Source organism: Schistocerca americana, chromosome X (assembly GCF_021461395.2).
Source record: "Schistocerca americana isolate TAMUIC-IGC-003095 chromosome X, iqSchAmer2.1, whole genome shotgun sequence".
NCBI classification, from domain to species: Eukaryota; Metazoa; Arthropoda; class Insecta; order Orthoptera; family Acrididae; genus Schistocerca; species Schistocerca americana.
The window spans coordinates 527,191,850-527,218,748 of record NC_060130.1 but is presented as its reverse complement, the minus strand read 5'-3'; the positions used below and the strand labels follow the sequence as shown (position 1 = coordinate 527,218,748).

Genomic DNA, 26,899 nt, shown 5'->3' with positions numbered 1-26,899 from the left:
GAATGATTCGATATAAACTGCGGCGGATTGGAATGTTCATGTGTTAAGACGCCACAAGAGGAGCATCAATACCACATGACTGGAGATTGTGCCCACTTCATTGTTAGATTGCTTACATGTATTCTCAACAGAAATTACGGCGGAGTCAAATTGACCCTTCCGTCGTCCTAGGTATATCAAATGAAATCTCCAAAGAAATATAAATACTTTGTGAAACCTAATACAATATTACAAAAAGGTGAAAAAATTAGGAAAAATTGTATGATTTAATGAACAAAGTGTACAAATTTCGATATGACATTGAACAACAAAAGTGACATGAGTCGTTCTGACCCCTTCCGCCGTTCTAGTGCTATACAGAAGCTGCCATGGTGGTTACTTTGAAGAAAATTAAAATTTTAAAATATGTGTCTATTTTGTATCAGCGCATGAATGGTAGAGATGGCTCGTTTTTTAATTTAAAATATTTTTGGTACATGAGGCACATTATCGCGTGTGACGCCAAGAAATTAAAATATGCTAAGTAATAAATATCCAGAGTTTCAGCGCACCCGACAACAGAAATTATTGTAGTTTCACAAATCCGTGTCGAATTTGCTTGAGGCAAAAGTACCTTGCAGCAGCTGATTTCATTCCTAGTCTTATCAGAGTAAAATGTCTGACTTCGTCAGTAATGTACGATTACCTGTAAATGTGCTACAGCCACATTACACATATTTAAATTGTTTTTAAGCAAAGCTGTGTCAATAATACCATTGGTAAATTGACGTTTTGTACTCAATATCAGTTGAGGTATTATGTGTAATGCATATTACTCGGTCAGCTTTCCCGCTCTATGACAAAAGCTGCAACCCTCTGCCACTAGAGTCTGCAGTGTAGCGTGCAACATGGCAGTGTGAAACATAGCTAAATCGGTGTGCGAGAAAACTGAAAGCACGAATTCGAAGAGGTCATCCACAAGTAGAGCACCCTCTCTTTCAGTATGACAATGCTGGACCACACACGAGCGCTGCGCCATCTCCAACAATCCAGCGCCTTGGGTTCACTGATATCAATCATCCTCCAAACAGTTCCGACATGACTCTATCCGATTTTTATTTCTTTCCAAAACTTAAAGAACACCTTCGAGGACTTCATTTTGAAAGTGTTGGAGCGCTGCAAGCATGAAACATTCTACAATGACAATATCAACAAACTGATCTCTCGTTGGGAGAAATTTATTCGTCGCCATGGTGCCTACATTGAGAAACAAATATTTAGGCGTGAAGAATAAAGATGCCCAATAAAGTACGTTTTATTTAAAAGGACTTATGAGTTTTCACATAAAAATTTAGGTGTTCTACTTCTCAGAACGCCCTCGAATTTTTATTTTATGAAGATAATTTTTTTATGTTGATAATTCCTGATTTATGAACCAATTACGCGAAGTTTATATGTATGAGAAATCATATTGAAATGCACATTTATTTCTAGGTTTTATTGATGCTGATAACATACTTCCTATGGGGGGCCACAGTTTAGGTCACAGTATTGTTGCTACACATGACATTATGACTTGAGTCACGCTCAATATCCACTCAGCTTTGTATCCGGCCAGTTTCAGTTGCCTTTTGCAAACTATTCATGACCCTTCAGCCGGCCAAGGTCGTATTTTCTTGCCATATGGAGCCCAGTCAATTTTTACTGGGTTTAAATAAACCACACAGACGACTACGAGGGTTGAAACTTTAATAGTTTATTTAAAACTTGTAGAAAATATGTACATGTTTCGAAGATGTACTGTCCTTCGAAGTAATCACCAGCAATGTGTATAACTCACTGCCAGTGATATGGAAGTCGTAGTACTCCCTTAGCAGCACCAATTGTGTTGAGAGTTCGAGTGGAGTGGTCTATTGACCGATGAATCTCGGTAACAGTTCTGAAGTGAATGGCATGAAGTGCTTCCTTCATCTTAGGAATCAAGTTGAAGTCACAAGGCCTTCTATCTGGGGAATGTTGTAGGTGCTACAGCGCTCTCCAACCCTATTGTTCGAAAAATCAGTTATAACTTTCGTCATATGCACCCAGTCACTGATCTGCAGAGTGATGGACGGGTCTTGCAAAAAGTGTCGACACTTCTTTCTCTAAGCTGTTCATTTTTGAAAAACAATTTGCGATCCGCTACGACCTCCATATCTCTGGCAGTGGGTTATACAAGGTGCAGGTGACTACTCTGAAGAAAATTAAAATTTTGAAACATGTGTCTATTTTGTATAACTATTAATGTTCCAGCCCTCATATTTTCTTTTGCATAATGAGAAGCTTTGTCTTTATCTGAGTGTGACATTTGAATGTATGGGAGATGTTCAGAGGAAAAGATACAAAACAACACTGTTAGTTTCACAGAAATCTTTATTCAAAAGTAGTCACCAGAGGCCTGAGCAAAATTATGCCATTGTTTCACGAGCCAAAGAGTTCCCTGTTCCCAGAATTCCTATGACAGTTGTCAGTCATCTGGAAGTCCATTGAAGTCGCAGGCGACATATTCGGGCTGTAGCACGGATGCTCAAGCTGCTCCCGCTTCAAATTAATCATTACATTTTGTGTGACATTGGAAACATTGGGAGGCCCGTTATCGCTAAGCAGAATCTCTCCCTTCGTGAGCATTCCAGATCGTTTGCTCTTGATAAACTTGCGTAGACTACAGAGTGTCTCACAGTACATATCACTGTTAATGGTTTTTCTGTGCTCGAGGAATTCGATGAGTATAGTATTTCGAACCTCTAAAGAGACGATGAACATCATCACCTTGTCTTCTGAGGTCACAGGTTTGAATTTGTAGGGGGACGTGACGACATGACATTAGCGTCCCTAGATGTCTCACCTCGTTATTTGCAATAGGCATATGCAAATTTCAGCCGCTTTGGTTGTGCGACATTTGGCAACTTTGCATTTTAACACTCCTTATTATTATCTGATGTGTATTTACGATGTGGAAAGGAAATTATTTCTCAGAAAATTTTAATCAATAATTGGGCTTCGTTTTCAGAATGAGGGCGGTCTGGATGTAACTGACTGTATGTGCAGGAATACCTGTTTGGTAAGTGAGAAAATTTTTCTACTAATTCTAATGGATGATACTGTGTGCCTAATTAGATACTTTGTGCCAACGAAGTTGGGTCGTAATGCTGTAGATTCTGTTACCAATTTGTATCACCTTTACTGTTGTAGGTTACATAGTGTATATGAACCAAGTGTAGTGATGGTACCAGAGATGGCAGTAAAGTGCTTTTAGTGAATGCAAGTACCAAGTCTTGTCATTATAGTGTTCTAGATAATGATGAATTATATTTTAGCAAGTTAGTATTAAAGTAGTGTACGCTCTGAACATTACTATATCTTCACTGTAATGTTCTGGTTAGCAGTTTATCAAAAATATTAGTGAGGCATACATCGGATAAAAACGTGTTTTGATGTTGACATTCACTTAATTAGATTACAACCAGTAGCTACTTAAAAAATTACTTTCAAAAAGTGCTAACAGGAATCTTTTCACTGACTGATTTTGTGCTTTCCCCTCATTCATCTATCACAATTCTTAATAAATTTTATAACGTGCTAGTAGGAATCAAAGTGACCTGTATGGTGAATCACTGTTGCAATAGTAAGAAAATTTGACCATGTTTTAATTTTCCTGAGCCAACCATGATCCGGTAGAGACATTTCTTTCCTCAAGAAACCTTGTTGTTAGCTTCTGTAATAGTTACTCCAGAACTGGTCTTTCGTGATGAAACTGGGAGTGAGAATATCTTACCCTGTGAAATTTTTCTCCTCCCACTGAGTAATTTGTATTTTTCTCCATGCTGTATCCATTACATTTCCTTACTTTTTTCTTTTCAGTTACAGCACATGAACTTGGGCTCCTGAATATTGTCATTTTCAGTGCTTGTGGAACATTTATTTCCAATGATCCTACTGTTCACAAAAAATTATCTTTTGTTCCTACATTCGCGTACATATCGTTTTATGAAATCTTAAATTTTTTTCTGTACTGGTGTATCATCTACAATATCACTTTTCTATGTTTACTTTTCGTGATGTCTCAAATCAGTTTGCAGTTTCCTTACTTTAAACCTTTTCATTGTCATTAGAAGTTGACAACCATCTTGAGTTCTACTCAGATCAATAACCTCAATGCCTACATTAAGCTGTTTCCCCTTCAGTAGTTGAGATAGTTGTTGGTATTATTCGAGGTTAAGTTCAAAAGTGGTTGAAATGGCTCCAAGCACTATGGGACGCAACATCTGAGGTCATCAGTCTCCTAGACCTAGAACTACTTAAACCTAACTAACTTAAGGACATCACACACATCCCGCCCGAGGTAGGATTCGAACCTGCGACCGTAGCAGCAGCGCGGTTCCGGACTGAAGCGCCTAGAACCACTCGGCCACAGCCGAGGTTAAGTCAAAAATATCTGCACATCATTATTATAATTCATTAAAGAAACACTTTTAATGACATAATTTGTCAACAAAGTCGCTGTCATTTTCATTGCAATTGACTTATCATTGCACAAGTTTTTCAATACCAGAAACAAACCGTTTTTCAGTCGAGCAGCAAGCCACGTTTGTACTGTTTGCTTCACCTTTTCATCGTGGGTGGATCTGAAGCCTCTTAAATATTCTGTAAGTGATCCAGGGAAATGGAAATACTACAGAGCGAGATCAGGACTGTCTGTACGATGCTACAGTACCTTGAAAGTGCTTCTTAAGAGTTTGATGAGTGTGCATTTTCGTGGAAAAAAATAATGCAATTTAACAATTGACCTCAGAGTTTCGAACTGCAAACTTCGACTCAATGCAAAGCTTATAACCGTAATGCCATTAGTTTCTTGATGATTGAGCCTGCAGTGAAATATATGTCTCGAAAGGACTTGGTAATTAAGATTCCAGTATCACTATTTGGAACATTTATTGATTATTACGGCAGCTGTTTCGGCAGATTTCCATTTTCAAGTACGTCTACGTTGTCCTGACGTACATATAACATCTGGTGTGACTGCATCTGGTGACTTCTCGTTATACGTCACGTGAAATCCTAAAATATCGATTTGACATCGATATTGTGCTATTTTGTATAGTGTGGTATAATATTTTGATATAATATTGTGGATATTCCCTGTAATTTTTTGGCAGTTTACATCATAGCCTCACACCACCTGAGTCGTGGATGTCGCACTCCGATGGGGAGCGCTTTCCTGTTGAGACTGATGCCTCTCCATGGCAGATTTGTCCTGAAATGAAGGCTCTTGGATGATTCCTTGCTCTCTCATCGTGACACCAAACATTGGTCCCGCCATCATGACCCTCTGTGGAGTAACGTGAGTCATCCTTGCATAGCATATGAGACCTACATTCCAAACCTCATTCCACATGCTATGTGCCAAACTCCAATGTGGCAACACAATATCAACGTGTATAGGTGGGCACCTCGATTGACATGCGTGGAAGAATGCATCATAACCAAAGGCGTCGCCGAACTGATTGTGCCAACACCACTTGACCAGTAGCAGCAGTATGGCGATCGACTAGAGTCCATGCTGTTCCTCATCAGTCCTAGATTGCCTGATGCTCAATAGCACTATCTTCCTGCTCTATAGTCCAATGGCATGTGCTCTGGCCAGGACGTCACGTGGTAAGTCGTGTCTCCTAATGTCATTGCAGCGGCCTGGATACCACACTCTGTGACACGCCTAACACATCCACAATACACTGAGGTGACAGAAGTCATCGGATAGCGATAACCACATATACAGATGACGGAAGTACCGCGTACACGAGGTACAAAAGAACAGTGGATTGGCGGAGCTATCATTTGTACTCAGGTGATTCATTTGAGAAGGTTTCTGACGCGATTGTGGCCACGTGACAGGAATTACCAGACTTCAGTGTTGAATGGTAGTTGGAGCTAGACACATGGGACATTCCATTTCGGTAATCGTTACGGAATTCAGTATTCCGAGAACAACAGTGTCAAGAATGTGCCGAGAATACCCAATTTCAGGCCTTCACGTAATAATCGAGAGCAGTGGCGTTTGCATAGAATTGACAGTGCTAACAGACAAGCAGCACTGCTTGAAATAACCGCGTAAATCAATATGGGATGTAAGACGAACGTATCCGTTGGGACAGTGCGGCGAAATCTGCCGTCAGTGAACAATGGCAGCAGACGACTGACGCTAGACACTTTGTTAAAAGCACCATATCGCCAGCAGTGCCTCTGCTGAGGTTGTGACCATATCAGTTGGACCCAAGGCGACTGGGAATCCGTGACCTGGTCAGATGAGTCTCGATTTCAGTTGGTTGGAGCTGATGATAGGGTATGAGTGTGGTGCATACCCCATAAAGCCATGGGTCCAGGTTGTTAACAAGACACTATGCAAGCTGGTGGTGGCTCCATGATAATGTGAGCTGTGTTTACGTGGGATGGACTGGATCCTCTGGTCCAGTTGAGCTGATAATTGAACTGAAATTTGGAGACCAACAGCAGCCGTTCACTTACTTCATGTTCCCAAACAACGATCAAATTTTTATGTATTACAGTACACCATGTCACGGGCACAGCTGCACTACACTGGGCAGAAGAAGGTCCGACACTATATTCGTAGGTATGCTACGACGTCCGTCACTTCAGTGTATAACGCTGTGGCCTGGTTTTCCATACAGAGCAACGGCTTGGATAACCTTAGCAGAAGACAGCAGTCCCCGTAACATATACCTGCAAAACCAAATATATATTCCACGTTCTCTGCACTGAAATGAGTGACAGTGTAAGAAACACATCCTTTGTCCCACATTCGTTAGTGTGCTCTGACAACAGTGACGATAATATGCGAAAAGAACACACTTCGCCGTGCTGGAGCTGTCAGTAGAATGATTTGCTTGTCCATCAAAACAAAAGAAGCAGGGTTGCTCTACGACCGGCACTAACGTTTGCTGACCGTATGCGAATTGTAATGTGTGTTGAAAGGGTTGGCTAATCCACCGGCGCCTATTTATCACTGAATGGCCTCAAAAAAGTTAAAGAAGTGGCACCGAGGGTGTTGCCAAACTGGGTGGTAGTAAAAGAATAGTTTGCCGTTTTATTTGGGCATGTGTCAGTGTGAATTAGTGAACTAATATTTTATGTGTGTTGTAGCTGCCTCTCGACCTCCTCCAGAAGCAAAAGTATATTACTGTGATCTAGGCTTCTACGACATACTTCGAAGGTATCAAACAGCACAGTGCTTTTGATCCTGATAGATACCGCATCTTATCCAAGAAAGTCCTTAATCTTCAACGCTCAGTCGTCCGCTTGTCAGGGTCATGAAGGTGAATTTCAGACAGCGGTCTTAGAAAGCCCTTTTGTAAGAGAGTTACACTGCAGCGAAACAAGCAGCATACAGTGTGACCTAGTGGGTAGAGTTGATTGCTCTCATGGGGGTTGCCAGTTCAAAAATGACTCACATCTATCATTTGTTATTTAGTATTTATCAGATTTGGAAGGTTCTTGAAATATCTAATGTTTGTATATTCTGAAATATTCAGTGTATGTATAAATAGCGGCATTCTGGAATATTCAAAGTCTGTACAAATAGTAGCTGTCTCCTTCCAGGTGACAGTTCTGTACTGGTTGCACGTTGGTGTCAGTAATAAACGTGCTTCCAGTTGTAAGTGTTGAATTTTACTGATGACCCTGCCCTCGGATTTGCACTTTCCTTTGGTTTCAATAATATATACTTTTTGTGAAGATGCCAGATACACTCTAAACATCTATGTCATTGTGACACCAATTGGCCAAAGAAAAGCTGTCACCTACGTGACAGGAACCGCAATACAAACCGTACATAGTTCCTAATACATGCGTAAGACTGATGTATCCTGAAACAGCAGTAAAAAACTTCCACATGAGGCCTGCATCTGTGTTTCTCAGCGATGTTAGTTATCGTATACAATAGGTGAGATACATGAAGATTTTGGCTAATGCGTTCTGTTACTTTGACGGCATAGCCCGGAAGTGGTACCTGAACAATGAAGAGATGCTCAGTAGGTGGGGCAAATTCCTGGCCTAACTGAAGCAAACCTTTGGCGAAAATCAGCAGCAAGTCCACACCCATCTGTCATTTGTTATTTAGTATTTATCAGATTTGGAAGGTTGTAACTATTCAAGAACAAGACCCAACGTCATGGAGAAATGACACAATCGTACAGTCAGAATGTTTTGACTTTATGCCACTTGATGAATATAAACGTGACGAAAGACGACAAAATCTCGCCCTTGATAACAGGAGTCCCAGAAGACATTATTAACCTCTTACGGTAAAAGATGTCACAAAAACGGAGGTATTCGTCAGTTGCGCCATTGAATTGAGGAAATGCAACATAAAAAGAGTCGATGAAAGAGGTATGACCAACTGCCGAATGTGGTCACTATGGCGGCTGTGCAAGACCATTGTGAGCTCGCCCTCTCATACGCCAGATAGTCAGAGAAAAGATACAGCACTGACTGTCGGCTCGATACATCATAAGAAAATTAAGTTTTGAATTTAAGGTCTGACAATCCCGTAAAAGAATCTAATTAGCATGACTGAAATATTGACTCACTAGGTCTTATTAAGACTTGAATATCTCCTTAAATAAAATGTGTCTATAGTTAATGCTTAGGTCGTATTACTCAGGTAACCATTGAACATAAATTCTTGTTGAACAATGAGAATAAGAAAAATACAGTTCGTATTTTTTTTTCAATTTCAGGTAAATTTTGTATGTGGATTATATAAGGTAGGAAAAGAAAAAATGTAGCTCTGTCAGGAAAAAAATAAAGGTTAGAATATCTATTCCACCTTGTCATGTTTCATGTTTCTGTTGATGTTCTCTGCTCCTCTATTCATCTTCCATGACTGAGGAGCTGTACTCACAGAACTGGCTTGTGGATGAATTATATTCGTGTGGCACTCTTCTAATGTATTTTAGTATGGCATCAGCCTTTCATACAACAAGTTCTGTATGGTTATTTTCGTTGAAACTGTTCCTACATCGACCACTGAAAAATAGCTGTTGTAATTTTCTGCAGTGACTGGTGACAAATCATGTAGTCAACTAACAATGAATCTATTCGCCTGTTTATCTGGACTCCACTGTATGAATTTAACACGCGTATTAACGTCCTGTTCCTGGACACACATATATATCCTCTCCAAAACTATCAATAAATTCTTCAGGGCACATTTCAGTACATACTTTTATGCCCAGACGAAACAACAAATGTTTGGTCATAACTGTGGGTCCTTTCATTGGCCTGGCTGGTGGCACATTGAACTAGAACATATGAAATATTAGTTCACTTTCTTCTTCTTCTTCTTTCGATTTCGGCCATCTTTGGACCACGTTCAACAATTCACTTGCCCGGCTTTTTGATCTTTTTTTCTCTCTTCCCAATATTTCCTCATCATTTTCGAGTGGTTCCTCCTCCGCTCTTCCGACCATTTCCTGTTATTATTCTTTAGTTTCGTTTCTTCTGGAAAACACTTAATTTCGTTCACTATTTGTCTAAACTTTTCCCTGTCCCTGATTGACTCACGGGTGACATTAAAATAGGCCAAATCCTTTTTCACCATCTGTATCCATTTATTGTTGGTTTTTTCGTTCCTGTTACTATGTTCAAACACTTTTCTTGTTAGTCTGTTTCCATCCATCCTCGACAGGTGACCATAAAACGTTAGTCTGCGTTTACGCATTGCCTCACTCACTTTCTCAATAGTTTTGTATATTTCCTTATTACTCTTTAGCTTGTACTCTTCTCCAATCTTTCTCGGTCCTAATATTTTTCTCAAAATTTTCCTTTCTTTCTTTTCCATGTTTTCTATTTCCCCCTTTTTGTTAAGAGTTAGGCACTCCGATGCATACAGGCATTCTGGTCTAATGACAGTTTTATAATGTCTTAATTTAGCTTGAATCGAAATGTTTTTTTTTTGTTATATATGTCTTTGGTTTTTTGAAAAGCAAATTCCATTTTCCTTGCTCTCGCCTGGTTTGCACTCTTGTCTAAACCATTCACTTGAATTATTTCACCTAAATACTTAAATTTTTCTACTCTCTTAATATTGCCGTATTTAGTAATAAAATTTTTCTTGTTATTTCTATGATTAGACATATACACGGTTTTTTCAAATGAAATCTGCAGTCCAGCTCTGGCCGAAACTTCTTGTAGTTTCTCCAGGTAGTTCTGAGCTATTTCTTCGTTTTCTGTAACTATTGCCAGATCGTCTGCAAAAGCTAAACAGTCCACTTCTATTTTTTCTTTTTTTCTTCCGATTCTGATGTCATTCTTGGTGCCTTTGAGTTCTTCTTTCCATATTCTCAATATCTTTTCCAGTACGCAGTTGAAGAGGATTGGGGATAAACCATCACCTTGTCTAACACCTGTTTTAATTTCGAACTTCCTTGAAATTTCACCCATAAATTTAACTTTGGCCTTACTGTTTGTTAGCGTCTGTTTGATAATTTGAATTGTTTTCTTATCGACCCCAAATTCTTCCAATACTTTCAGTAATGTTTCTCTATCTACCGAGTCGTATGCTTTTTTGAAATCTACAAATACTATTGCAAATCTCTGGCCTCTTGAGATTCTGTAACGAATTAGTGTTTTCAGGCTAAATATTTGTTCAACACAGGATCTACCTTGTCTAAAACCTGCTTGATATTCACCTATTTTTTTATCCAGAACTGGCTCCACGATTTGAAGTAATTTCCTTGACAAAATTTTGTATCCTACTGGTAGCAGCGAGATCCCTCTATAATTATTAACATTCATCTTATCCCCCTTTTTGTGTAGTGGGTGTATCAGGGCACACTGCCAGTCTTCAGGAATTCTTTCTTCGTCCCAGATCTTCTTAAACATATGTTCCAAAACTTGTGGGAGGTTGGTATCCATTATTTTTAGGATTTCTGGTACTATGGAGTCTTCACCTGGGGCTTTATTGTTTTTTAGACTGTGTATTATGTGTTTTATTTCTTCAGTGTCTGGAGGTTTTGACTCGGTATTAGTATTTCGGTGGTTTTCAAAACTCATTTTATCTTTGGGTGGTTCACAATTTAGTAGATTCTCGAAATATTTTGCTAATATTTCACAATTAGTCTTGTTTGTCGAACCTAGCTTGTTCTCTTCATCTTTAAAACATAAATTTGGGGATTGGTATTTGGTTAGCTGTTTTCTAAAAGTTTTGTAGAAATCTCTAGAATTATTTCTTTTAAAGTCTTCCTCAATCTGTTCTAGGTTATCCTGAAATTGTCTTCTTTTTTTATTACGGAAAAGCTTGGCTGTTTCTCTTCTCTGGATTTTAAAATTGTCAAGATCTTGAGGATCTTTTGTGGAGTTCCATTTCTGCCACAATTTCTGTCTCTTCTCCAGGTTCTCATCACATTCATTGTCCCACCATGGATGTCTTCTTACTCTTTTCACGAGACAATTTTCTTTTGCTATTTCAACTATTTCGTTTTTGATCTCCTCCCATCCCGCTTCCTTATTTATTGTGGATATGCCATCGCTATCTTTGTGCAATGCTCTTTGAAACCGTTGTTTAATTTCTTCATTTTTTAAAGTTTCTGTGTTATATTTTGGAATTTTGTAAAAGGTTTTCTTCTCTTTTCGAAATGGGAGTGGTCTGAATTTAATCGTAGTCAGATAGTGGTCTGAATCAACATCAAGGCTTTTCAGCACTTTAGTGTTTTGAATTTCTTCTTGACAATGAAGTGAGATAGCCACATGGTCAATTTGGAATTCTCCGAGAAGTGGATTTGGTGATCTCCATGTTTTAGTTTTTTGGCTCAGCTTTTTGAAATGTGTTGTCATTATTTTCAAGTTGAAATGCCTACATACCTCTATAAGCCTTTCTCCATTTTTTGAAGTTCTTTTGTGACCTGGGAAGAGGCCTACTGTTCCATGGTATTTTTTCTCCCTTCCTATTTGTGCGTTAAAATCGCCTACTAACATTTTTATGTTCTTCTTTGAGCATCTATCCAGTTCCATTTCATGTATCTCCCAAAATTCTTCAACTTTCTCCGGGTTATTTTTGTTGTCCTGGTTTATGGGTGCATGACAGTTGATTATAGAGTATCCTTTGTTTTTACATTTAATCTCAAGAATGGATAGTCTCTCAGAACTCGAGTAGAAGTTAGTAACTGAATCTAAAATTGAGTGATGTACCAGAAATGCTGTTCCCAGGTATGGCATTTGTTTCATTAAGATTTTACCTGGTTTTCCTTTAAATAAACGATAGTTTTCAAAATCTAAAGCAGTTTCATCTAAAAACCTTGTTTCTTGTAATGCACATATTAAAATTTCTTTCTGGTTCAGCTTTTCAATCAATAATTTCAATTTTCCTACTTTAATTAGAGAGTTTACATTTAGGGTTGCAAACATAGTTGCTTTCTTAAATTTCAGTGTTGAGGGCTGCATACATGTTGGTTGGGGTCCTCCAAAATCCTTTGACCCCTTTGCATTGTTTCTACGAACAACGGAGGATTTGCCATTCGGTCTACCTCTTGGAGTAGTGTCTATCTTTGACGACGTTCCCATCATGCTTTGCAGTAATTGTTGGATAATAAATTGGGGGATCGGGTTGCCCCGAATCCGAAATTAAAACCAAGGTAGTAAGCCCTGGAGTTAGCTCTTCCGCTCTCTCTGCCGTTGGGAAATTGTTCCTCTTCCGCCATTGAGACCGTTGGCTGGGTTTCACCTAGTAACCCTAGGCAGGGGCCCTATGACAGGGTGCTACCATCTGGAGCCGGACGGACCCTGGTTTTTTTACGAGGTTGTTACTCCTCCCCCTCCACACTTCCCCATCCTCTTGTTTTTAGATGGGCCCGGGCTTGGGACCGGCTTGCGGCGGTGTTATTAGTTCACTTTATTACTTGAATGAATAAAAACATTTACTTGTCTTGATATAATCCCTTGGCATAGTAATTCTTGAATATTTATGACTATCATTGACTATTAAAGCGTCTGTAGATACAATCACAAACACTTTTTTAATGTACAGTGTTCAACATTTGCAGGAGTACATTTCCATCTGAGACTTGAATAACACTTTACAGCTACTCGATGATGTTCACTGCTTCAACTGAGGCTATGTATTGGACCGACTGCTTCCAAACTCTCCTCTGTGTTGACTTTTGTGTGAGGGCGCTTCAGTGCTCAGAGGGTGGGTGTGTCTTCTTCACGCTCTTTCATACATCATAGCCGATAGTAGTGAGACGTCAGTGGTATCAATGTGCATAGCCAGGTTTGATGCGGAGCCGCAATCTTTACGCGACACTACATGTATTATGCTGGATACTCCGACAGTGTTTAAGTTTATTCTGATATTCAAAGGTACACATTATCACTGTCATGTTTCTTACCATTATTTTCAGTTTTTAATTGTTTTTGTACTGCTACTCAGTAGGACCCTTGTTACATGTCAACGTGAATCTGTTGACTGGCATCATCACATTCAGTGTACAATGACACCAGTAAACAAATTTAAATGTTACTGATGTATCCTCTACCGAAAATATTTTTAGATGGCTTATTAAGACCCACAATTGATCAAGAAATAGAAATATTCACTGTGCTCAAGATTCTTCAATACCATTCATATACATAAATCAAAAAAAGTTCATTGTTTTTCGTGTCAATGGAACATCAGCCTTTTTGGAATACTATGAGAATTTCTTCTTGCACAACGTTTTCTTTCCATAAAACAAGGTGGTTAAAATACTGGACTCAAATTCTGAAGTAACATCCAGATTTATGGAAACTACAGGTACCTTAAATCACAGACCAGGAGTAGTGGTGCTATGGTTAAGAAATTGAACTCACATATGGATGGAAAGGGTTCCAAATTCCCATTTAGGTTTATGTTTTGCTTCTTCTGCAGGTTGATACATTCTTGTTAGAATCCTCCTTTTTCTCTCTCTGACACGTACCTCTAGCTTGCTTCTTACACAGTGATTCAGGGTGAACCTGTCTGTGAACTTTTCGCTTTGTCTTTACGCGATATTCTTCCTGTTTTGTTTATGGTACATTACTCAGTGATTCTGAGAGTTTGTCTAGTGGCTCTGTCTTTGATGTCTTGTTTATGGTCAACTGTGTCGTCCTTAATATACCTTTCCGTAGGCTCCACCATCTGCGTAAATTTGTGTGAAGACAAATTTATGGACACATATGAATATATAGATGAACGGTTGGTGATAAAATGCCTATAACATACATGAACTGTATTCGCAGTTGTGAAAATGAACAAATATCAGCCATAGGCCCATGAAGGAATGACGACATTAAAAATTCGTGCCAGACTGGGACTTGAACCCGGATTTCCCGCTATAAGCAAATGGTCGCCTTACCACTCTGGCTATCCATTCTCGACTCACAGCCAGACCGAAACTTCCATATGTCATCGCTCCTGTATCACAAGTTGTACTCGTACATAATATGTAGTTGTTGTACGAAGAAGGACATTTTAATTGAAAGGCACTGGCTAACATTGGCTGCCAAATACGATATTGCAGTGCCTGTGTTGTTAAGAAGAATGATGCAATGTTGTTTCCTTGGTAACGTGTGCATGTCCAAAGGCATTTTGCATCATTCATCTTAGCAACATAGGCACTGTAATGTCGTAAACGTGTACAAATTAGTTCAAAGAACAGAGATAGTACCTCTATCCCTGTAGCCGGGAATTGTATAGAACTGTATAACTCTTTAGCCAGAAAACTGTGATTGTAACTACAGAAGTAGAAAACTGATTTCTTCCTTGGCCCTGAGCCACATATATTATCTTTTATATTCACGCTCTACCTTTCGAAACTACAAGTTCCATCATTTAGTGAGAAATAGAAAACGGTCAGAGGTGCCAAATCAAATAAGGGATTAAAATCAAAAGACACCCAATAACTCAACTCAAGGTAGACTCAACAGAACAGAATGAGATGGAGATCTATAAGAAAATGTTTGTAACTGACTAGTTGTGAAAACCTCTATATATGTTTTATATCTGACAGCCTCTCATGTGTTTCCTTTCATTTGCGGTTTCTCTTCCACAACTTACTTCTTCCTGCCTTTCCTTCTAGTGCTGATCAGTTTTTTCTCATATGTGGTTCCATTTACAGCCTCTCGTGCTGTCTCCTTTAATATGATCGGTTTATGGATAACTTTCATTTTATCGTTTGACTACTTTCTATTACTCAAACCAATGATTTTCTACAGCTGATACTTTCAACACTTAAGTCTACGTGATTATTTATATGCTTGTCTATATAACATGATACTACTTCTACCTTCGTTTCATTATAGATTTTTTAACAGATACTGCAGAAGTGCATTTTTGAACAATGGACATATCCTTAATTGTCACTGAGTCAATCTAAATAGTTGCCCTTAACCCTTCCAGACATTCTGTTTCATTTCGGGCCTGAAAATGTTGTCATTTTGTATTAGGCAAGACCCATTCTTCAAATTTTTTTTAGTGTAGCAGAAAACCAAAATTAGACTACCCAAATCCAAGTTATGAATCGTCACTATGAAAGACCCTGTGACTTACAGGCATAATTCTCCAATGTTTAAGGAACTATTTATTGTGCGCTTTTAATCTCAAATCTTATTGTGACATCGGTTTTTGAAGGACTGGAACATTTAACTAATATACACTTATAAACTATAGAGTGCAGCAATCAGTCGTCCTTTTTTAGATTTTATTACACAAATCCAGATTTCGGCTAGTAACGAGCCATTCTCAATGCACTATTTTCTATTCTCAGTGCATGTAAGTCCCTGTTGCTCGGGCATCAGTCACAGTTCTTTGACTGACGCCCAAACAACAGGGACTCACATGCATTGAGAATAGAAAATAGTGCATTGAGAATGTCTAGCTACTAGCCAAAATCTGGAATTGCGTAATAAAATCTAAGAAAAGGACGACAGATTGCTGCACTCTATAAATTATGTCACGTAACAGTCGCTGAGTGCACCCACTTTCCGAATGGAAGCTAACCTGATTTAACTGATATTCTTGTACAATAGTTTGTTTTGTATGGAATTGAAGAAGGAAGTTGTGCCCTCTTGCTATACATAGATGAAGCATGCACTTGGCACACTGGATGTGTGCGTTAGTTTTTCAACCACGATTTTTGCATCTAGTCGCCGACTTTTGGTGATCAAAGCATGGCAAATGGCGCACGGAATCATATCTGATGTCCTCTACCGGTTAGTTTCTTCGCTTTGCACATACATATAATGGTGTAGCTTCATTTTAAGATCTGCCTCTCCTATTTTCAGTCCATTTTTGTGCCAAAATCCACGATTCTGCAATATATTCACGGAAACTGTGTACGTACAAAATTTTCTTTTCGGGAAGCCCAAGATATTTTCCCTCATACACATATATACCCCAGCCATGAGTTAGTTACAGGAGTATCTACGGCCTGAGTAAACATGTGCTGTGTCAACTTTCGTGATCAAATAAATGTTCTGTACACTGAAATGAAAAAGTTTTACCTGTCAAAAACACCAGTGGAAGTGTTGTACAGTTTCACAATCTCAGCTCTTGGAACATCAATGTACAGTTTATTCTTATTATTCCAACATATACAGATATACTCGTTTCCAGTGCCTTTGAAGTTTGATCTGAAGTCAGTGAGCTGTTGCCAAACCTCGTTGGGAGGATTACAGCACCATGATCGCTGATAAACTCCTGCATAAATCCTTGTGGTTACTTTTTCTGTATATTTGCATCAATATATCAAAATCAGGTTGACTGTCATGATAATCATCCTCTAACTCATTCTGTTCGAGATAATCTATTGTCTGGGAAATTTAACATTGCTGTAAGCTACTGTAGAAAAATTGTCACCGTATTCAAGTTCTTCAGCAACCGATATATCTCTGTTTTCCAGAATTTCTGAAACATCTTCCTCACCGAGTTTTTCTTCATAATTACTGAAATAATTCCAAAGAGATACTAAAAACAAACTTATGGAAAAATAGAGCAAACACTTGCAATTGACAAATTAGTGAAACGTCAGTTCTCACAGGAAACCAAAGATGAGGAACTTTGTCTTCTGTCATTGACAATTTTCTCAAACTTTACCATGGAAACTGTAATTCCTCCAACTTATGGTTGTAGCTAGTTTTGAAATATTGAAAACGTCTTTCAACAGGAAGGAAATACCAGAACTTCGCTGAACATTTAGGAAAAAAAGTGCAGTTGTAAAAGCCAAATAGTCACACTCTCTGTGCACGGCTGACACTTTACGCACGTTGTATAAGTTCAAATACGGATCAACAGATCGCACAGGCATGCATACTTGTAGAACAGAATATCCAAGACACATTACTCTATGTGCAGTGCCTTACAAACTTTTTAGAATGGGTATATTGACAGAAAATAGAATCGTCCACAGCAGTGGACGAATGCACTAAAAATGTTTTTGTATGAGTTATTAAGAAACATTATACTGTCTTCGAAACTGTGCTATATGTGTCATTTTTGGCAAACAGCGATGGGCTTGTTGTTTTATTGGCAATTAAAAGAATAAGAAAATACTCGACAATTTTAATGTAAGCCATGCTTTCAAAGTAAAAGAGCTGAACACTAGTAGAAAATTTTTCTCATCACCTAGCAGTTGCTTGTTAGGCCTGACTTGAATAGGAAGTTGCAATTCTTATATGCATATTTATTCATAGAAACCATTTAACTTATTTTTAGTTACACAATTTATTTCAACAGTTATAAATAAATTTAGAGAAAAATTACGTATTTAAATATTAATTCAAACCAGACCTTCTAATTCTGGTACATTTTTCTTTTCAGGCTCTCTGTCAGCTAAAGCCTTTTGTACGATGGGAAGATTCAAATATTGATGTGTTGACAGCAATAGGAATAATGGCATTTGTATCTGTCACATCGCTAGTTGTCTGCTATATCTTTGATCGCTGTATAAGAAGAGAGAAAACACATCCTTATGTAGAAGCCAGAGAGATGCAAACAGTATCCCCTCAGATGACTGGACAACAACCTTCAACGTCTGCAGAACGTAAAGATAACAATCAAGGCAACATAACATCAGTCAGTGAAAATAGACCAGCTGATGAAGGAGCTGAAACTGTAGAGTGTAATGTAATTCTTCATAATGCTCCCAAAGAAAGTGATACAGATGTTTCCCTTTTAGAAGAAATATAATAATGTTCTCAGTAATCATATTGTGTAAACAAATCAGAAAAAATTCAGAATTGAGGATTTTGAGGAGTAACCATATGTACACCACTTGTAGAAGTATAAATTTGGAAATTACAAAGATAATATTTTAAAAAATAGTTTGCATAAGCTCTTTCAATAAATCTAGCATTACTTAGGTGCCTTCAAATCTTTGTTGATCTCAACAGGTATTTTTCAGTGTGAAGAAAATTAGTCTTCTATAAGTCATAAGGTACCATCTAAACAAGGAATCCAAACTGAAAGCTGAAATCCAAACAGTTAATTTGTTAATTGAGGACGCTGACAAAAATGAAACATGTGCAGTATGTCAGACAGTCAAAATGAATAATACTTTATAGTCATAAATATGAGTCTTACAGATGTAAGAATGCCAAGCATCAGGAATTTTAAGAAATTAAGTATACGTGAATTGTTCTGTTAATTTTGTATTAATGACATCTTATAAATGTTGAATAAAATTGTGATGCAGTTTTCAGAATAAATACTATGATTTGTGTCAGTTTCAGTTACTGTCTAAACATAATGATAAACTGAACACAAATTACAGGCAGTTAATGTGGAACCTGTGAGTAGACCATAACAACTACCAACACATAACATATTAGACATCAAAAAAATTTGAGTGATTTACAGACCAAATAGTCAAAAAGAAAATGTAAACTACTACTGTCACCCATAGAGAAATCTACACAATTCATGGGGAGTAAATTAAATATTGATTATGAAATGCATCAGATTGTCAAGTAATAATTTAATAAGTAATTATGAGGGTAAGACTCAGACAAAACACTAATTTGGACAACTGATTTTTTTAAGTACCGTTTTGCATGGCACAGTTGATATAATGTATCTGCTGAAGCATATGGTAAATGTTTCAAGAGCTTTTAAATGTTGGTGTCATGGTATAAAAGATTTTGTTTTTACTGGAATTTATAAATTCTGATACCCAAGGTTGTAGAATCAATAATTTGTTTAATTGCTGCAGATAGATGACAGCAGTTTCTTGTTTTTCGCAAGCAAGCTGCAAATTCAGTTTTAAAGGCATAAAATAATTATCCTGAGAGGAAAACATTCTAGGATCCCAAAATAATCAGGTAGCTGATCTGCGTACAAATCATAGAGTGAATGAAGCTAGTTCACACACATACTGTAGCTGCAAGGGAGAGAATTTTTGTTTCCACTTGGCAATGATTAGAGAAACACTTCGAATTAATTTAGGATCAAAAATTTCAGAGATATGATCGAGATGATTGTGCTGGAGTTCTTCGCATATCAAGGTCACCACTCTCAGAAGCAAAGAAGGCCCACGGTGAGGCTGGGGATCTTTAGTTTTTGTCACAAAGGAGTGTAATGTCATTTAATGGATAGCAAGTATAGAATCATGTGAAACAAACTAGACTAATTTCTGACACACACACACATATCGGCAGCTGCAGGAAACCTAGGACAAAAAATATTGCGTGTATTGACACTTTATTGCTTGCATCAAAGAACCATATTGCTTTGTTCCTTCTTTTATGAAACAACAGAGAAATTTAACTTACAGCGAGGTAATTACTGCCCCATTTTTTCTCCTAATTCTGAACTGAGTGCTGCAGTAAGTATGGGCAAGCTGATGTAAATACATGCTTATCTTCTCATGATAGTCTAGCTTTAATTACCGGAGATAACTTTTCTGGTGTAAGTATGCTATAGACAGAAAATTCCTTTTACACTAAATAATTTCTCTGACATTGCCTTACTGATTCTACACACTATTTCCCACCTTCCTAGCTGACATCACAGTAAGCAGGGTAAGCAATATTTTCGTTGCAACTGATCAAGAAGTGATCTTGGAAACTACGATTCCATTTTGTTACATCAGACATCTGATTCATACATTCTGAAACTACTCTAGTCTTCCCATATTGTCACTGCGGTCGTGTGTGTATTCAAAACTCTATTGTTTTATTTTCGAGTGTTGATATATTACTTACTAAATATTCTGTACATTTTCATTCGACCATCGCAAGAGGAATTTACTGGACGTGTCTAAAGTTTCTTACCAGACACGGTTACTCCTACTAATTGCATCGCTCAAGGGGATATGTATCACCAATTTTTTCAGGTTGGTAGTTAATTTTGAAAACAGCACCAGCACTTGCGTATTTCTTGTTTGATATATTCAGCTGTAGATTATTTCATGATGTTGTACAAGTGTAACTATTAAATGCAATGAACCACTCTGTGGAATACCAGCTGAGATGATTTTCATTTCTTTATTGTATATTATCTACAGCTAAAGCAGCTCAACTATGCTTGCTGCAACACTCATAAAATTCTTTCATTAACTTTTCTGTTAATACAAATAGATCTGTTACTTCAGTTTTTCTCTTCACTGTCCTTCATACATTGCTCTGTTTACTACAACGTTTCAGTTCCAACAGAATGATGTGAAGTTGTGCAAGTAGGTCATGAGTAGTCCACCTATAGCTGACTTGGTAAGGCTCTAAGTTCAAGTCCTTGTCTGACACACATCTTTAATCGGCGAGAAAGTTTCAAAGCAATCCACACAAAGCTGCAGAGTGATCAGTTCTTCGTGGAAATATTCCATAGACTGTGGATAAGTAATTTCTCTCCAACATTCTTTCTTCCAGAAATGCTAGTCCACAAAAATACGTATAATAGCTTCTGTGATTTTTGGTTGGTAGGAGAGAGATATTGGTAGAAGTAAAGATTTGAGGATGGGTGTTGTATCATATGGATAACTCAGTTGATAAGAGCATTACCCACAAAAGACAAGGTTCCTGGTTCAAGTTACGGTCTAGCGGAGTCTCCATCTGCCAAGAAGTTTCAGCACTCTTTTTCTTGGAGTTCTTGTAAAATGACTAGGGCAGGTGGTTAACATGTGAAGTATGTGGCACACGTTTTGAAAGGGGTTATGGATGAGGGCTGCTAAGTTAAGGGGCAGAGCTCAACAGATGGCTTTCAGATCATGTTTGACATAGGGGAATTTAAACACTAGGAGAGCGACACTTCTGCTGGAAGAGGTTTTGTGCTAAGCACACCACACTTTGGGATAACTGTGGGGCTACTTTGATCATGAAGCCCTCAACAACTGCCACTAGTCATTGACACTGTATTTGACAGAAACTAAATTACGCATATTCTAACTTAGTCATCAAAAAATTAAATGAACCAATTTATTTGTTTTGATGTACCAAACTTAATGAAACCTTATGGCAGTGCCCCAGACCACAGTTAATCAAGCTATAGCATTTTATCTATTTCCTAGTTTTACAGTATGACAAGTAAGTGAATCATACAGCAGTTAATATTTCATTTGGTTATATTATTGAATTTTGTTTACAAAAATGTAGCATGACATCAGCACAATGTTGCCAGTATCCTGCACCATCCTTGTCATGCCTAAAATGAAATGTGTAATTCTAAGATAAGTTTACTTTAGGAATTAGGGATTAATTAAGAGAGAATTTGCTAAACGTATTTGGCATTTCAAAATGGAGTGAGATATGTTACATTTAATGGAACCACTGGACAGCTTGTAATAAAAAGGAAATTATTCATAAGCCATATTAATTTAACAGGTAACTTTTATGTATAACGTCTTTATTTATTTATTTACCCCATTCATCATACGTAGAACAGTTTGCCACATGATACTGGACTTGACTTAAATCTACTGGGTTCAAAGTAAAATAATCAAGATTGCATGTAGACTTACATTCCTTAAGGATACAGGGTACTTTCCCAGCTCAATGTTACGTAAAAATCAACACCTATTTCTTTCAGATACTGTTTTTAATACGTATGTTTTACAGATTTTTTGTTGTCATCGGGTAATGCAGTACACTTTCTAAACAAATTAGATGTCTTTTAAATATTTTTGAACCTGCTTAGGGTTATTAAAAAATTAGAAAGAAATTGATGCAATTATTTTCCAAAATTCTTCCTCCAATTGAGACCAAATTTTTACCAGATATGCATGACATGGTGGCTAAGGTACTAGACCTGTTTAATTCCACCTATTATGTATATTACATTAGACGAACTGCACCTCTTAATGGTATAAACCAATGAGAAAAACTCCTAGGTACTTCGTATATCTAACATTTTTTCCTAATGAAAATGTTATTTTTTCTATAATTTAGTTGATTCTGGAAGAAAGCTTAGGTCTACTAAATAAGTATCGGCTATTGCAAGTTACAGAAAAAAAATTAGAGCAATGCTTTATAACCTTTAGGAAATATTTGGCCCTGAATTCTGAAAAATACTACTTGCAGGGAAAGTGTGAGTGACCATATGAGTGTAATTAAACTGTACCTCAGAACATTCCTGAAGCATAGTCTTCATCCTGCAGCATTTCTTCACCTTCTAGCTTCCTCTTGGCATTCCCCTTAGCACTTCTTGCGTCTTTGGTAACTTGAAGAGCGAATCTTTCAACATCGTGCACCCATTGTCTGTCACACACAAGCAATTGATCTTCCATAATAGAGCCACATTGTCCGCCTCCATTAGCTAAGTGGTCAGCGTGGTGATATACCACGCCAAGGGGTTGGGGTTCGATTCCTGGCTGGGGCAGGAGATTTTGTCCACTCAGGGACTGGGTGTTGCGTTGTCCTCATCATCATCATTTCATTCCCATCTCCGACGCGCAAGTCTCCCAACCAAGCAGTAAGTACTTCCTTCAGCGGCCGAGCTTCCCCGAATGGGTAACTCCTGGCCCACTATGCCATACTCTCATTTCCATTTTCTAGAGCCACATTTTATGCCTAAATTTCTCAGGACTTCCAAACTTCTTATCACTCCAACATTGAAACATATCACTGCATCTCGTACACCAACTTTTAATGCATTTAGTCCTACAAAAACATTCTTGGGTAATCTTTCCCATATGCAATGGTTGAAACTTTCATTTGTATTCTGAGTGCCCTCATGAAAATATTTACTAAGCAAAACATGGTCACTCAGGTTTTTAAAAATTGGTTTTATTTCATTGATAACAGGCTCACGAAGAGGATGCTTTTGATGGTATATTTGACCACTTTCTTTTGCTTTTTGGTAACCACACCAAGAATCTGCTCCTTTCGGGCAAAGTCCGTGAACAGAGTGGTCAGCTGCGGACAACTTATGAATTAGGTGGCCCATAAAGCTTTTCTCATTGGTGTAAGCCATTAAGAGGTGCAGTTCGTCTAATAGCCAGTCCATAATAACTCTGAAGAAAGTCTATTTCAGTTCCTGCCAATCTGCCTTGGCCAGACTGAGATTTTCCATCAGATGGCAACTTTCCTTTCATTTCTCTTCGTAGCTTCCTCAATCTAGCACCCATCCTTTTTTGCACTTGACCACAACACCTCTGTATTGTTACCAAGGTATCACCATAAACATAGAACTCATTAATTTTATTGAAAGCTTTACAGTCCTCATCTCCTAGGTACTTCGTATATCTAACATTATAAATGGGCACCGACATCTGAAATATTTTTATAGCTCCATCACACTTCACACCTCCACGGTAACCATCATAATTCTTAGAACACTGATGTTCAATATTTACTTCAGTGTTACCATTACAGGTGTGGCAGTAATTAGGTAAGCACTCAACATCAACAACTTTTCCATTCTCCAGAGAAGTAGCACTTACACACCATTCAAGGAACCATGTCCTCGACGTTGTCATGTGCCATCAAGTGCAACAGCAATGTCCATGGTTCCACTAATATTTACAGTTTCTTCTACGGCGCGTTTCATAGACACTTTAGATACAACCATTAAGGTACCTGAAAATGTTTTTAGGTATTTGCTGATCTCACTGGGAGGAGGAGGAAGGTCCATCGAACCATAACACGTTTTAGCAGCATTTTTTCCTTTTCCTACAGCACGCATTGCATACACTAACTTAAAATTCACATCATATTAATTATGCACAACCTTCGAAGTCACTTTCGAGGTAGATTTAATGCAGGATCTACACAGAACAACTAATTTTGACGCTAAAACCTTCCTGCTATTTTGTTGTTCAGTTATTTCTAGACAGCCTACACCATCACATTTTTACATTTCGTCACTTCCTTTATCAAAGAAGATAAGATGTCCACATCATCAACAACAAATCCACTACGAACAGCGTCATTGTTAACACAAAAATCTGAATCACCGCGAGGTATGCCATGTGGGAGTTTCTTCCCTGAAGGTCTGATGGATAGGTTACTTTCAACAGTGTGGCTTGCTTTGTTTGTGAACCGGTTACCACGGAATTTCCTTTTATAGAATTTCTTGATGCGTGGCATAGTTCGTATTTATTGCACACTAAGCGATATGTACTTCCACAAATATATGCAGCGCTTGGGCAACAAACATTCAGTAACACATGAACAAACTGCTTCAGTGAAACAAAAGTAAATACTGGTACACATAACCATTTACAGTAACCTGCACTGTTACCAACACATACAATGTATCATACGTATAATCGTTGGAAACAGAGAAAGTTCACAGTTCGTTTCGATATAATACTGGTTTCTGTAACAGAAATAAAAGGGACGTGGCGGCATACATGACTGTAACTTTAAAATTTGGCATATATAGGTCATTTTTCAATTTAAACCCTATAATGTATATAACAATGTAACCAGGAAAGACTATAGAAATTAATAAAGTCATAAAAAAATTCGATTTTTCCACCATTTATAAGTACCCTGTCTCCTTAAAAAATTTCATATGCTCAGGTTCGTGCATTCACTAGGTGAATGGAAGTCGTGGTAATGAAAACATTCTTTAATTAACTTTACAAACGTATTTATATTTAGCAAACATTTTAAATCATTTGGCAGTTCGTTGAGAAGTTTTATTCCCACATGGTAGCTACCTTTACCGAGAGGGGTATTGCAGTGGTTACCACAGGTGTGGGCTTGCATTCAGGAGAGCGATGGTTCAAACCTGTATCTAGCCATCCTGGTTTACGTTTTCTGTGGTTTCTCTAAATTGCTTAAGGCAAATGCTGGGATGGTTCCTTCGAAAGGTCATGGTCACTTTCCTTCTCCATCCATCCCTAATTAGAGCTCATTTTCCATCTCTAACGTCTTCATTGTCAATGGGACGTTAAAAATTAATCTCCTCCTCCTCCTTTTCCAGTAGGTAGCATTCTGAGACTATATAACTTCGCTTTTAATCTAGTATTGCGATTGTGTAATTGACAATTTTTTTCTTAATCTATTTAAAAAAAACACACATTAGTGTGTTCAAATCATACATGTGTCATAATGATAGCATACTCAGTGTTTTAAGTAATGATCCAGTTCTGTTTTATTTAACCCTAGCATTACCAACGTATTTTTTGTTACATGTAATACCAACGGGGGGCCTCAAAGGCCCATAAAGAATACCACAATTTATTTTATCATAAATCAAGTTTATTTACTTCTGATACCTCTAATAACAATTCAAAATGCTTAGACATTGTTTTTGTATACTGGATAATAAAAGATGTTATTATAATAGGAATAAAATGAACAAATCACGAGATTCAGTTTATATATTTTTTGGAATAATGTTTCAAAATAGTGTTTTCTTATAAAAACGACTTTTTTAATTCGATACACTACATGAAGCAAACAAAATTTACTGTCTCATTCTGCAACGCATTTTTCACACAACACTGTCTTCCTGCAGTGTTTCCCACAGACGTGTTTGTGGCACTGAGAGCAGGTAACAGTTGACTTTCCCAGCTTGTTGTACTTGATCTTTTTAGATGCAGCTTCTTGGCAGCATAGGTGGCACCGTCCACGTGTTCCTGGTTCTGCTGTTGAGGATGATGGTTCTACAGAGCAGCTGAGCTTCCGTTGTGTGATGCTTTCCATTGCCATTATTACTGGCTTCTGAAGTCCATACAAATTTTGTGCCCGTTTATCTACTTGAGATCTTATTAGTTCGAGACCTAAGTTAGTGATAAAAACTCTTCTGCGGTTTAGCAAATTCTTTTTCCAATTCGGAAAGTTGAGGAGGAAGAGTGAATATGATTTATTGCTGCTATGTCAATGAGTGTGTAGAAGAGGGACAAAGGCCATCTTCTTGTTCCTCTCTTTGTGCTGTAGTGTCTTGCCATCTGGTCTATGGTGTCCACGCCTCCCTTTGTAGAATTATAAAAAAGATTTATGTTAGTCTTTTTTGAGTCTTCATCCAACACCCCTTCTGAGTGATAAGTTGAAAGCATCAACAGCAGTCGTTTTGGCTTCTCGCGGACTGGCGTTGATGCGAGAGTCACTGGTGGCCTCTGTGTCTGAGGGTCAGTATAAGCAAAGATGGAAGAGTGTAAACTGCGGCCAGTTATAGTCTTCAGCTCTTCAGGTATGTGTCGTCTGTTAGACTGTAGGGTGCCAACAAGTGTGAGGTGAAAATCATTCCATAGAGTCTCAGCAAGCTCCACTGAAGTATAGTACCGATCTGTGGTAACATTACGGCCTGATTTTTCAATAGGTTTTATTAGTCTCTTTACAATTTCCATCGGTCCATTTGAATGCTGTGTATTTCCTGACTTGCCTGTATAGATGTCCATGCTGATCACATATCTAGTCTCAGAATCAGACAGCATTCGAATTAGAATGCCGTATTTTCCAGGTTTTTCTTTTAGAA

At 37.9% G+C, this 26,899-nt stretch overlaps 1 protein-coding gene across 1 annotated transcript in view; it reads left to right on the top strand.

Annotated features, from left to right (window-relative positions):
• LOC124556819 overlaps positions 1 to 18,517 on the top strand; it is a 138,120-nt gene extending 119,603 nt beyond the window's left edge. Inside the window, exons 5-6 of the mRNA XM_047130834.1 lie at positions 3,029 to 3,079; positions 17,864 to 18,517. Of these exons, the coding sequence (XP_046986790.1) occupies positions 3,029 to 3,079; positions 17,864 to 18,232 (420 nt within the window). The 3' untranslated portion in view covers positions 18,233 to 18,517. The remainder of the gene's footprint in view (positions 1 to 3,028; positions 3,080 to 17,863) is intronic.
• Positions 18,518 to 26,899: the final 8,382 nt, after the last annotated feature.